This window comes from Rana temporaria, chromosome 7 (genome assembly GCF_905171775.1).
Source record: "Rana temporaria chromosome 7, aRanTem1.1, whole genome shotgun sequence".
Classification (NCBI taxonomy): Eukaryota; Metazoa; Chordata; class Amphibia; order Anura; family Ranidae; genus Rana; species Rana temporaria.
In genome coordinates, this window is record NC_053495.1 from 20433005 (window position 1) to 20446679 (window position 13675).

At 43.6% G+C, this 13675-nt stretch overlaps 1 protein-coding gene across 2 annotated transcripts in view; it reads right to left on the reverse strand.

The window, feature by feature from the left end:
- The window catches only part of CPNE9 (copine family member 9), a 350416-nt gene that overhangs the window by 185342 nt on the left and 151399 nt on the right, over window positions 1-13675 (reverse strand). For both annotated transcript variants that reach the window (XM_040359035.1, XM_040359034.1), the window contains one exon: window positions 13174-13250. In XM_040359035.1, the coding sequence (XP_040214969.1) occupies window positions 13174-13250 (77 nt within the window). The remainder of the gene's footprint in view (window positions 1-13173; window positions 13251-13675) is intronic.

The following is a 13675-nucleotide window of genomic DNA, read 5'->3' on the forward strand; positions in this document are numbered from 1 at the left end:
CCTCTACCAGGAGCTCCATGTGGTAATTGTGTGTGGTGGCCATAGTAACCGAGGGAACAAAAGATTATGTTATACTCTCATCCTTAAAGGTCCATTCAGCTGCAATGACAAGCTGCTGCACCTTTCCCGTAGAAGAGCCTCCAGTCTATCTCTATAATGAGAGACAGTCGAAGAGAGATGATCTTTTTTTGGACACATGAATTGATAACTCACTGCCTTAAGCCCTAGACCTCAGGGGGCTACTTTACTAGGAGGTCGGTAAACACAATTGTAGGCAGCCCCGGTTGGGAGGTTGGAGTTAATTGTGTCTCCCAGGTTTTTGTTGGGTCCAACCCTAGGCCCTTGCTTGTCGTCGTAGTCTAGATTTCAATGCCATGCTGAGGTCAGAGTTCGATGTTATCCATGGACTCAACCAGTTATGGACTTTTTCTTATGCAGGTATGCTGGGGCAGCCACAAGCCTATGTTAGGGATTAGGGTAGTAGGGAAATGACTGTACTTTATTTGGGACTGTTGTTTGGTTAACACAGAGTGTGAGGTCTGGGCATACAGCCAAGATATCAAACATTGTTGATTGGAGGAAAGGCGCACACACCCCCTCTCATCATAGGCAGAGACTCTCAGAGATGTTCTGCAATAGGAGCTGCTCTCTGCTAATCTATTTTAGCAACCTCCTTTGACAAAAGACTCAGGCTGCTTTTGTCTAAAAAGTAAAAAAATATGTCAGGAGTTCTCAGGCTGATAACAGAGCAACCGTTCAGAAGAGAGCTATAAGACTTAGCTCATTGAATAGAGATAACAAAATACTGCATATATATGTGCCCAGCTCAATTTTCAAGAATCAGGTTTACATCCACTTTAACCACTTCCCGACCACCGCATGTAGATATACGTCGGCAGAATGGCACGTACAGGCACATTGGCGTACCTGTACGTCCCTGCCTAGACGTGGGTCGTGGGTCCGATCGGGACCCCCCCACTACATGCGGCCGTCGGATTCCCGCGGGGAGCGATCCGGGACGCCGGCGCGGCTATTCGTTTATAGTCGCTCCGTCGCGTTCGCTCCCCAGAGCTGAAGAACGGGGAGAGCCGTGTGTAAACACGGCTTCCCCGTGCTTCACTGTGGCGGCTGCATCGATCGAGTGATCCCTTTTATAGGGAGACTTGATCAATGACATCAGTCCTACAGCCACACCCCCCTACAGTTGTAAACACACACTAGGTGAACCCTAACTCCTACAGCGCCCCCTGTGGTTAACTCCCAAACTGCAACTCTCATTTTCACAATAAACAATGCAATTTAGATGCATTTTTTGCTGTGAAAATGACAATTGTCCCAAAAATGTGTCAAAATTGTCCGAAGTGTCCGCCATAATGTCGCAGTCACGAAAAAAATCACTGATCGCCGCCATTAGTAGTAACAAATAAAAAAATAATAAAACTATCCCCTATTTTGTAAACGCTATAAATGTTGCACAAACCAATCGATAAACGCTTATTGCCATTTTTTTTACCAAAAATAGGTAGAAGAATACGTATCGGCCTAAACTGAGGAAAAACAATTTTTTTATATATGTTTTTGGGGGATATTTATTATAGCAAAAAGTAAAAAATATTGCATTTTTTTCAAAATTGTCGCTCTATTTTTGTTTATAGCGCAAAAAATAAAAACTGCAGAGGTGATCAAATACCACCAAAAGAAAGCTCTATTTGTGGGGGAAAAAGGACGCCAATTTTGTTTGGGAGCCACGTCGCACGACCGCGTAATTGTCTGTTAAAGCGACGCAGTGCCGAATTGTAAAAACCCCTTGGGTCATTTAGCAGCATATTGGTCCGGTCCTTAAGTGGTTAAAAAATGCACCACAAAACACGTCAGATTGAAAACACAGATGTCTGTGTATGATGACCCTTCTGCATCAAACTGGTAGAGGATCCATGAACTAAAAAAAACAACCCAGGACCCAAGGTACAATTTTACTAGTTGGGAACAACTCCTCCCTGTACTTTTATTCTCCCCACAGCCAAACTTTTTTTTATTACCATTACCATTTTAAACCAAGTTCTAAGAACTATTAATAAACCAATCTTTGCCACGCTAAAAAGTGACACAATACTGTATATCAATGTGAAAAAAATATATAAAATATCCCAAAATCCAAGAGCAAGTGGACCCTTTAATTACAAAAAATCAAACAAGCTTTATACGTAAATATTTCCTCTGTGATAGGAACCATGCTCTCCTACTTACCGTAGTAATGGCTACTGCAAACATCAATCACATAGGATGCGGTCCCAGGATCACATCCGTCAATTTCCTAAATCTGGCGTGCATGGTGACATCACAAACGTGAGCTCCGCCCTATGCGTTTCATCGCAATTGACTTCATCGGGGGGGCATGCATTTTTTTTTCACATTGATATTTTGACACTTTTTAGTGCGTCAAAGATTGGTTTATTTATGCTTTACAAATTATCTGATTGATTTTTTTGCCAGCTACCTCTTCTTAGATCTGCCAGCGTGATACTTGCATGTTTAAAGTTCTGAGAACTGCTTGCTTTATAAAATACATTTTTTCAACAGCGCCTTTTATAAATATACTAATTGGCTGCTCAACACAGACCAGATTCTGTTCCACTGGAAAGCATTACTACCTGCTCATCCACAATCCACTTGCTCCACATGCAAAACCTCAATTAGCCACTAACCACATCCAATGACAATTTGACATTAGTGTGTGCAACCAGTCAGGTATTTTGCATGAGATGTGCTGACAAGGAACATGCTGACAGGAGAAGAGAGCAGAAGACGAACTCATCCATCTGCTGCTGCTCCATCACTGTTCAGTAACAGGATGGAGGTGAAGAGATGACCGAGTGCATTGATTACCGTATTTATCTGCGTATACCGCGCACTTTTTTGCCCTGAATATCAGGGCAAAATCGTGGGTGCGCGATATACGCCGATACCCGCGCCGAGTTTGAACCACTGCGCCGGCATATACCGAGCGCAGTACACTCGGGTATAGTCGGGCAGGCTCGGCTCCTCTCGCGGTCACGTCCTGGACGTACAGGAGGCACAGGACGTGACCGCGAGAGGAGCCGAGCCTGCCCGACTATACCCGAGTGTACTGCGCTCGGTATATGCCGGTGCAGTGGTTCAAACTCAGCGCGGGAAGCGGGGATCGAGCGGGGAGGACACCGCAGAAGGACGCCGGACCCGATGAGGAGGACACCATCGAAGCCGCAGACGGACGTCGGACACCGACGAGGCCGCCGATGGACGCCGCTCAAGACACCAAAACTGTAAGTACTAAAATGTTTTTTTTTTACAGGAATGCGGGTCCACTTTAGGGGTGCGCGCTATACGCCGGAGCGTGCAATACCCCAATAAATACGGTAATTGCAGCAGAACAAAAGCCAGGTCAGTGGTCTGACTGTGTAGTCTATCTTAGGCCTCGTACACACGATCGGTTAACCAGAGGACAACAGTCTGATGGACCGTTTTCATCGGTCAAAACCGATCGTGTGTGGGCCCCATCGGTTATTTAACCATTGCTTTAAAAAAAAGCCAAATTGCTTTAAATTTAACCGATGGATTCCTAACCGATAGGTCAAAACCGATCGTTAGTAGGCACAACCATCGGTTAAAAATCCACGCATTCTCAGAATCAAGTCGACGCATGCATTGAAACATTGAACTTCGTTTTTTTTAGCACGTCGTTGTGTTTTACGTCACCGCGTTCTGACACAATCGTTTTTTTAACTGATGGTGTGTAGGCGCGACGGACCATCAGTCAGCTTCATCGGTTAACCGATGACAACGGTCCTTCAGACCGTTCTCATCGGATGGACTGATCGTGTGTACGAGGCTTAACTGTGCAGTCTAATCTTAGGACTTGGTGGGCAGAAATACAAATCCTTTGGCAAGCAAGGAAATGAATATAGGCAGCGGTAAGCCGTGCACATGACAGAAGTACCGGGAGCATTCTAGGCCGGTTTGTCCTGCACTTTTTCAGCAAGGCAATAGGCAAACACAGTCTCAATGCAGGAGGGCTTTGTACAGTGTGTACAATACAGAAACCATCTGCTTGTCTGAGCCACCAACTAAACATATGCCAGTTCCTGTCTAACAGAGTGCCCCCTAATGGGTTCTCCGTCACAAACAGGTAGCATTGTCCCTTATTTTTGATGTTCTGTCAGCAGTCAGCCTTTTGACCCGGCAGCAAGCTCACACGACATTGAGAGCAAGCGAATGCCCTAAGCACCAGGTTACATTTCTAAAGTGCTGTGGACAGCTGAGACAAATTTTGAGGTCTGACTACCAGGTAAGATTTGGACCTAGGAATGGGGGGGCTTTATAGAAAAGGTGAGCGCTACCATCCACCCTGTGTCATCCCAACAGTAAAGCATCCTAAGACCATTCAAGAAAAGCCCGGAGCGACAAGAAAAGAACGATAGCATAGGGCTGGCATGACTGGGGTGGAATCTGGGCAACTGAGGGTTAAGGTTACAGGAGAGCTCTCAGGGGAGTGGCTGTAGGTTCATTGCAGTCTAAGGGGGTGGAGTGTTATATATAGGGGGCGGGAGCGGCGCCAAAAGCACACGCAGGCAGAGTTGAGAGCAGGGAGGCAGGATTTCCCACCCACCCTCCCTTGTTTTGTTTTATGTTGTATGGTGCGTTTGTTTTCTTTTCTTTCAGGGATAAAAGGAAGGGTTGTCACGACAGCGGAGGCGGTGTCCTTGGTCTTTGACGGTGACAGTGAACTGATGGAATGGAAATGGTTGGGGGGCTCATCGATGGGATGGCCCCCCTATGGTGGTTATTGCAGTGGAACGTTGTCTGCTGCAATACGGTTACGGTACACTGCGGGTTAAAAGGTGTCTCAGAGCTGGGTCGGCTGGAGGCCTGGGTATGGTAATGTAACATCTCTGATGTTACTGATGCAGAACGAGCGCCGCTGTATCTCATCCAGCCAGCTGCGCTCCGTTCTGTAAGACGTCCGCGTCACTTCCTGTGCGCGGGCGTCTGCGTTCCACGCTGGAACGCGGAAGTGCGACCAGCGCTCCTCTCCGATTTCCCCGCGAAATCGGACCTATTTAAAGCCCCAGAGATGACGGCAGGGTGTTCCGTTATTTTGTCGGATACCTTCCGTCACCTGGGAACACCCTGCCTGCACCCAGAACCTCAGGATCTTCCACAGACCTCCTCATCCCTGCCGCTTCCAACCCTTGGACCACAGAGACCTCTGATCATCTGTGCCTGACTTATACTGGCCCTTACAGCCTCCACTTCCAGAGACAGTCTCATTACAACCAGGAACCCGCTCCACAAGGACTACAAACCCCAGCAGAACCGCAAGTATCTTTGTACCTGATACTAAATATCTGTCTACATATTTACTGCTTACATTGTCGGCTGCAGTAGGTTCTGGTCACTTTGTGTCCCATCAGACTGTATCGGACTGTGCATATATATATAAGTTATCTCTATCAATGTGAAGTAACATTATAGATTACCATTTACCAAAGAAGGAATCATATAGTACTCACAAATTGTTCATCATCATCATATATTATTCTCACATGAGTGTTCCTTATAGTTTATGAGACTTCTCATTATTATCTCCACACATTAGCTGATGAGTTAATAAGCTATAGGTCATGTTGGTTTCGGTTTGAGGATATGATGATTTAACCCCGAACTTTCTGAATACATAGAGAGTAGCTGGTGGTTAGACCTGACAAGCCTCTGCATCTGCGATCCAACACAAACAACTAGATTTACACCGCAGTGTGATCACATACCTTACATAATAACGGAACCCCTTAAAAAGAAATTGTAATGGATCCAGCAGAGCTTACAAACCACCTTGTTGGACTCTCACAAAGAGTCGACAACCTCACTACCACTATGAACGAACTTCGTGTAGAAAATGATGCTTTACGCAACCAAAATTTTGTCCAAGCTAGGGACAGACCTGAACCTAAGGTTTGCCCCCCAGAACCCTTTTCAGGAGACCGAAAGATTTTTCGTCAGTTCATCAGTTCTTGCCGTCTCATGTTTGAATTGCGCCCCCGCACCTATTATTCAGACAGGGTTCAAATTCTCACCCTTATTTCCTATTTAAAAGGAGAACCTAGAGTCTGGGCTGATGCTTATGTACAAGAACATGGTGATTTACTTGGTGCATTTGATACTTTTTTGGATGAAATGTCACTTCTATATGAAGATCCTAATAAGCAGCTTACTGCTGAAAATACTATTAGAAGCCTTAAACAAGGGAAAAGACCAGTAGAGGATTTCATATCAGAATTTAAATGTTGGAGCCGGGAGACCCAGTGGACTGATATTGCCTTGAGAAACCAATTCAGACTTGGTTTATCTGAACCAATGAAGGATGAGATTGCACGTGTAGAACTTCCTCCCACTTTAGAAGATCTTATGCATCTTTCACTCACCATGGATCGTCGCCTCAGAGAAAGGAAGGCCGAACGTGTCAACACTTATCTTCCTCCACAATTCAGAAGGTCTAAGTCACCACCAAAAGATGTCCCCATGGAATTTGGTGCTGTCAAAGGCCCCTTGTCACAAGCTGAGAAACAACGCCGCAGAGCTCATAACCTCTGCCTTTATTGTTCAGCTCCAGATCACATTGTCTCCACCTGTCCACTCCTTAAGAGGAATTCTGAAGGTAACATAGCTAACATATGTAAGATTATTCCACCTGGTACTACCACTAATCGTTTTATTTATGTCACTCTTACCTTACAGTGGGACCAAGATAGAATTACCATTGACGCAATGGTCGACACCGGTGCCTGTGGCAACTTTATTGATTTAAAAATTGTGAATGCAAATAAAATTCCGTGTGTGGTTAAACAAAATCCTCTCTCTGTCACTTTTATTGACGGTTCTAGTTCTTCTTCTGGCCCAATTTCTTCTCAAACCTCACCCCTACTGGTCACTTGCGCGAATAACCATACAGAGACTATTATCTTTGACGTCATTCCATCTCCAATATTCCCGATTGTCCTAGGGCTACCCTGGTTACTACTTCATCAACCAACTTTTCTTTGGTCTAACCACTCTCTCAATTTAAATTCCACCTTCTGCCAGAATACTTGTTATCCCATACATACGATCCTCTCCACAGAAATTTACTGTAATGATCTACCTACTTACTTACAAGATTTCTTAGATGTTTTCAGTAAGACTAACGCTGACATTCTTCCCCCTCATCGTATATACGACTGCCCTATTGATTTAATTCCAGATAGTCCAATCCCTACTGCTCGTATCTATCCGCTCTCACAACCAGAGCTTGTACATCTGAAGGTCTACCTAGATGAAAATTTGAAAAAAGGCTTTATCAGACCTTCCACATCTCCAGCAAGTGCCGCCATGTTTTTTGTCAAAAACAAGGATGGATCCCTACGCCCTATCATTGATTACCGAGCTTTAAACAGTATCATCGTAAAGAACCGCTACCCACTGCCTCTCATTCCAGAACTCATCGAACGTCTTCAAACTTCAAAAGTCTTCACAAAATTAGACCTCAGGGGAGCCTATAACTTAATCAGAATTCGACCAGGAGATGAGTGGAAGACCGCTTTTAAAACTCGCTATGGACTCTATGAATACACTGTAATGCCTTTTGGGTTATGCAATGCACCCGCGACATTCCAGTGGTTCATAAATGACATTTTCCGAGACTTGCTTGACATCTGTGTGGTAGTATACCTGGATGACATATTGATTTATTCTGATACAATTGAGGAACACACTAAACATGTTCGTTGGGTTCTGGCTAGGCTCAGAACACATTCTTTATATGCCAAGCTTGAAAAATGTGTATTCACCCAGTCTAGCATTTCTTTCCTAGGCTACCAAATTACACCTGATGGTATCCAGATGGATCGCTCTAAGGTGGATTGTATTATTTCCTGGCCAATTCCCCAATCAAGGAAAGCTCTCCAACGCTTCCTCGGTTTCTCCAACTACTACCGGAAATTTATTAAAAATTTCTCAGCTATTGTCAAACCATTGAGTGCCCTCACCAGCACGAAGACACCTTTCTCCTGGTCTAAGGAAGCCCAGAGATCCTTTGACTCTCTTAAACTGTGTTACACTACAGCACCCATTCTACAACTGCCTAACCCTCAATATCATTTCACTGTAGAAGTGGATGCTTCACATTATGCCTTAGGTGCCGTACTTTCACAACGCCCAACCCTTTCTGAACCATTACATCCCGTAGCTTTTTACTCCAGAACCCTATCACCAGCAGAAAAGAATTATCCTATTGGAGAAAAAGAACTTCTTGCAATCAAAGATGCCTTAGAGAATTGGAGACATTTGCTGGAGGGTTCTACACACCCAATTATCATTCTCACGGATCACCGTAATTTGCAACATCTAAAAACATGTAAGACTCTCTCAGCCCGCCAGGTCAGGTGGAGTCTATTCTTCGACAGGTTTGATTTCTACATCTCCTATAGGCCTGGTTCACAAAACATCAAGGCTGACTCCCTCTCACGAATGCATGAGGACCAACACACTGAGATTCCGCCTCTCTCTATTATCCCATCTAATAGATTCATTGGTGTTTCCACCTCTTTCAGGCAGTTAATTTCTCAATCACTCTCTAGAGATATCTCCCCTCTACCAAAGGATCTTACCAAATCATCAGATGGTGTTTACACCCACAACAACAAGATCTATGTTCCTCCCAATCTACAACTTCTACTACTTAAACATCTTCATGATTCACCATTAGCAGGCCACCCCGGAATCAACAAGACTACTCTTCTTGTTAAAAGAGACTATTGGTGGCCCAATCTATCTAAGACCATCCATGAATATGTTAAGTCATGTGAAATCTGTGCTCGCAACAAACATTCTAAGAAACCCCCTTTTGGACTACTCGCCTCTATTCCAATACCTAACAGACCATGGGATGTTGTGTCAATGGACTTTATAGTTGATCTCCCTAGATCAAATGGTGCCAATACCATCATGGTGACGGTTGATCTTCTCACCAAGATGGCACACTTTATCCCTCTAAAGAAGTTACCAACTTCCCTTGAGACAGCGAAAGCCTTCATTTCCAATATTCTCAAAATACATGGACTTCCTTCTCAAATAATCTCGGATCGTGGTTCTCAATTTATTTCTAGATTTTGGAAGTCCCTGTGTATAAGTCTACATATTGACCACCGAATGTCCACTGCTTACCACCCTCAAACAAACGGTCAAACAGAACGTATCAATCAGATCCTTGAACAGTACTTAAGATGTTACTGTACACATCTACAAGACGATTGGTTCCAATTGCTTCCACTAGCTGAATTTTCTTATAACAACTCTACCAGTTCTTCATCCAGATTCACACCATTCTTTGCCAACTATGGTTTCCACCCTAACAGTCTGCCAACTACCTACACCCCAAATAGTGTTCCAGCAGTTGATAATTACCTTTCTACTCTTAAAAATACATTAAGTACTCTACGTTCCAACTTGGATATTGCTCAACAAAGACAAAAGAAAAATTATGATGCCCACAGATCAGCACCTCCTACATACAAGGTCGGGGACTTGGTTTGGCTATCCACCCGAAATCTTCACCTTAAGATACCATCAAAAAAATTAGGCACCCAATTCACTGGACCTTTCCAAATCTCCCATCTGATTAATCCTAATGCTGTTAGACTACTTCTACCCACAGATTGGAAAATACATTCATCATTCCATGTATCTCTCATTGAACCTTATATTCCTAACCCATTCCCTAACAGGAAACCATGCCCGCCTCCACCTGTGGAAGTGCTTGGTCAGACTGAATACGAGGTTGAAAAGATTTTAAATTCCAGGAGACGTGCTTCCACCCTTCAATACTTGGTACGATGGAAAGGTTATGACCAACTCGATGACTCTTGGGAAAATTCCTCAGACATACATGCCCCTCGCCTGATCAGATTATTTCACCAAAGGTACCCTAACCGACCCTCTCTATCTGGGAGCACTAGAGGTGCCCCCTTGAGGAGGGGAGTATGTAACATCTCTGATGTTACTGATGCAGAACGAGCGCCGCTGTATCTCATCCAGCCAGCTGCGCTCCGTTCTGTAAGACGTCCGCGTCACTTCCTGTGCGCGGGCGTCTGCGTTCCACGCTGGAACGCGGAAGTGCGACCAGCGCTCCTCTCCGATTTCCCCGCGAAATCGGACCTATTTAAAGCCCCAGAGATGACGGCAGGGTGTTCCGTTATTTTGTCGGATACCTGCCGTCACCTGGGAACACCCTGCCTGCACCCAGAACCTCAGGATCTTCCACAGACCTCCTCATCCCTGCCGCTTCCAACCCTTGGACCACAGAGACCTCTGATCATCTGTGCCTGACTTATACTGGCCCTTACAGCCTCCACTTCCAGAGACAGTCTCATTACAACCAGGAACCCGCTCCACAAGGACTACAAACCCCAGCAGAACCGCAAGTATCTTTGTACCTGATACTAAATATCTGTCTACATATTTACTGCTTACATTGTCGGCTGCAGTAGGTTCTGGTCACTTTGTGTCCCATCAGACTGTATCGGACTGTGCATATATATAAGTTATCTCTATCAATGTGAAGTAACATTATAGATTACCATTTACCAAAGAAGGAATCATATAGTACTCACAAATTGTTCATCATCATCATATATTATTCTCACATGAGTGTTCCTTATAGTTTATGAGACTTCTCATTATTATCTCCACACATTAGCTTATGAGTTAATAAGCTATAGGTCATGTTGGTTTCGGTTTGAGGATATGATGATTTAACCCCGAACTTTCTGAATACATAGAGAGTAGCTGGTGGTTAGACCTGACAAGCCTCTGCATCTGCGATCCAACACAAACAACTAGATTTACACCGCAGTGTGATCACATACCTTACAGGTAATTGGTACCGCAGTGTGGTGGTGAAAAGGTTAATGGGAGTTACTGTCAAGGACCAATTGGGACTGGTTTAAATATTAAAAGTGTTTGGTAAAAAGTGTTAATAGTTAAAGTTGGAATGGTTGGACATTCCTATCATTAAAATTTTGGTTAAAGATTTTCTTTGGTTATAAAATAAAATGGCTGTTGTGGCCAATTTTACTCCAACTTACTGTGTCGGTCTCATTACTGGGTGGTATGGTCAGGGGATAAATGGGGGGTGGTAACAAGGGAATTATTTAATGGAGGGAGGGGGTGTAGGAGAGAGTGGCACATTGAAACTACACTAGTCATGTGTGGGGTCGCTTCTCAGCCAAGGGAGTCGGCTCACTCACAATTTGGCCCAAGAACACAGCCATGAATAAAGAATGGTACAAAAACATCCTCCAAGCACAATTTTTCCCAACCATCCAAGAACAGTTTGGTGAGGAACAATGGCCAGGAAACTCCCCACTCCTTTATCCTATTGAGAACTTGTGGTTAATCCTCAAGAGGCATGAACAAAAACCCCCCACAAAATTGGGACAAACTCCAAGCATTGATGGGCTGCCATCAGTCAGGATGTGGCCCAGAGGTTGATTGACAGCATGCCGGGACGAAATGCAGAGGTCTTGAAAAACAAGGGTCAACACTGCAAATATCGACTCTTTGCATAAACTTAATGTAATTGTCAATAAAGCCTTTGATATTAATGAATTGAATATATATATGTATGTATATATATATATATACACCGTATATATATATATATATATATATATATACACGGAATATATATATATATATACACTGTATATTCAATCCAAGAACAGTTTGGTGAGGAACAATGCCCTTTCCAGCATGATGGAGCACCTTGCATTAAGTCAAAAGTGATAACTAAGTAGCATGGGGAACAAAACATCGACATTTTGGGTCCATGGCCAGGAAACTCCCCTGTCCTTAATCCCAATGAGAACTTGTGGTTAATCCTCCAGAGGCGGGTGAACAAACCCCCCCCCCCCCCACAAAGTGTGACAAACTCAAAGCATTGATTATGCAAGAATGGGTCACCATCAGTCAGGATGTGGCCCAGAAGTTGATTGACAGCATGCCGGGACCAAACGCAGAGGTCTTGAAAAAGAAGTGTCAACACTACACCAACACTTTGCATAAACTTAATGTAATTGTCAATAAAGCCTTTGGTACTTATGAATTGAATATATATATATATTTTATTTTCAATTGGATATTTAGCTTTCTGTCTGAAGTTCAGCTTTAACATTGGGATAAAGTTAATTGTAGCTAATACACATTCTGTAGCTGTACTGAGTTAGCTGTGATGCCAATAAATAACCATTATCGCTCCACCAGGCTCGGGAAACATTGATTATGAACTCAAACTGCTGTGGTTTAAATGCCGGGGCTGCTTTCTGTTAGTCCAGTCCTACAAATCACACTGCCTTATTTAGCTGACACATTGAACATCTCATAAATTATTGCATACAGGTCCTTTCCTACCCAATGACAATATATGTTCCACCAATCATACAGATAGCAGAGACCCAGAGAAAATTAGGACCACAGAAAAAGTGAAAGGAAATTGTTACCATCACCACGGCTCATTCTATACGTCCCTAATATAGAACAAAAAAATACCGTATTTGCCGACGTAAGACGACCCCCTAATTATACATTTTTTTAAAGATTTTTTGCTTGTACTCGCCGTATAAGACGACCCCCATTCCGATGCTTCATATTTCTTTCTTCTGGAGCCATATTCTTCATTCTTGCTGGAGCTGGAGCCAATTACGGCGAGCGGTGTATTCTATTAATGAATACAAAGCCTGCTTGGATTGGCAGAGGCTGTAACATCATCAGCCCACGCCTCTCTGACTCTCAAAGCCAATCCGAGTAGGCTACTGTATGTAGGCACTTGGATTGGCAGAGGTTGTTACCCCAATCCGAGCAGGCTCTGTATTCATTTGAATACATCGCTCACCAAGATTTGGCTAAGCGGTATATACTGTATGTAGCCAAAGCTACATACAGTATTACCGCACATCCAGCAGGCCTCCGAGCAGCTGACCCGGCGTATAAGACGGCCCCTGCTTTTTGGCCATTTTTTTTTAAGTGTAAAAGGTAATCTTATACGCCAACAAATACAGTACATTCTGAATATTAATATTTCATATGGTAAATCCAATTCTCACTTACGTCAAAGGCTTTTCTAGTCGGCTCCTCGGTGATCCAATGACTTCTCCGAGGGTGCAAAATGCTTGACCCAAGAAATCCTGAAGATCAATGACAGAAACAATCAAAATCATTTTAAAGGACAGTTCCACCCAAGTATAGCAAAACACACAGCTAAAATGCATATACAGGATGTATTTAATTGGTCAGCACATTTGTAAACTATTGCATACACTGAACTCCCATGTTTGTTGATATATTGTCTTTCACTGGAAGATCTAAAAGCATGCACACTAATGGCCCGTACGCACGATCCGAATATCGGACGAAAACTGTCATCCGAGGAAGAATCGTACAATTTTCGGATTGTGTGTATACTATTTTTCGAGAGCCGATCACGACAGTTCATCCGATATTATTAGATCGGACAAGCACAAAAATATTCCTCGTACGATAGCAGATCGTACTACAGTATTTTCATTTAGTATAGTTGTCGTCCGAAATTTCCAATACAAATACATTACAA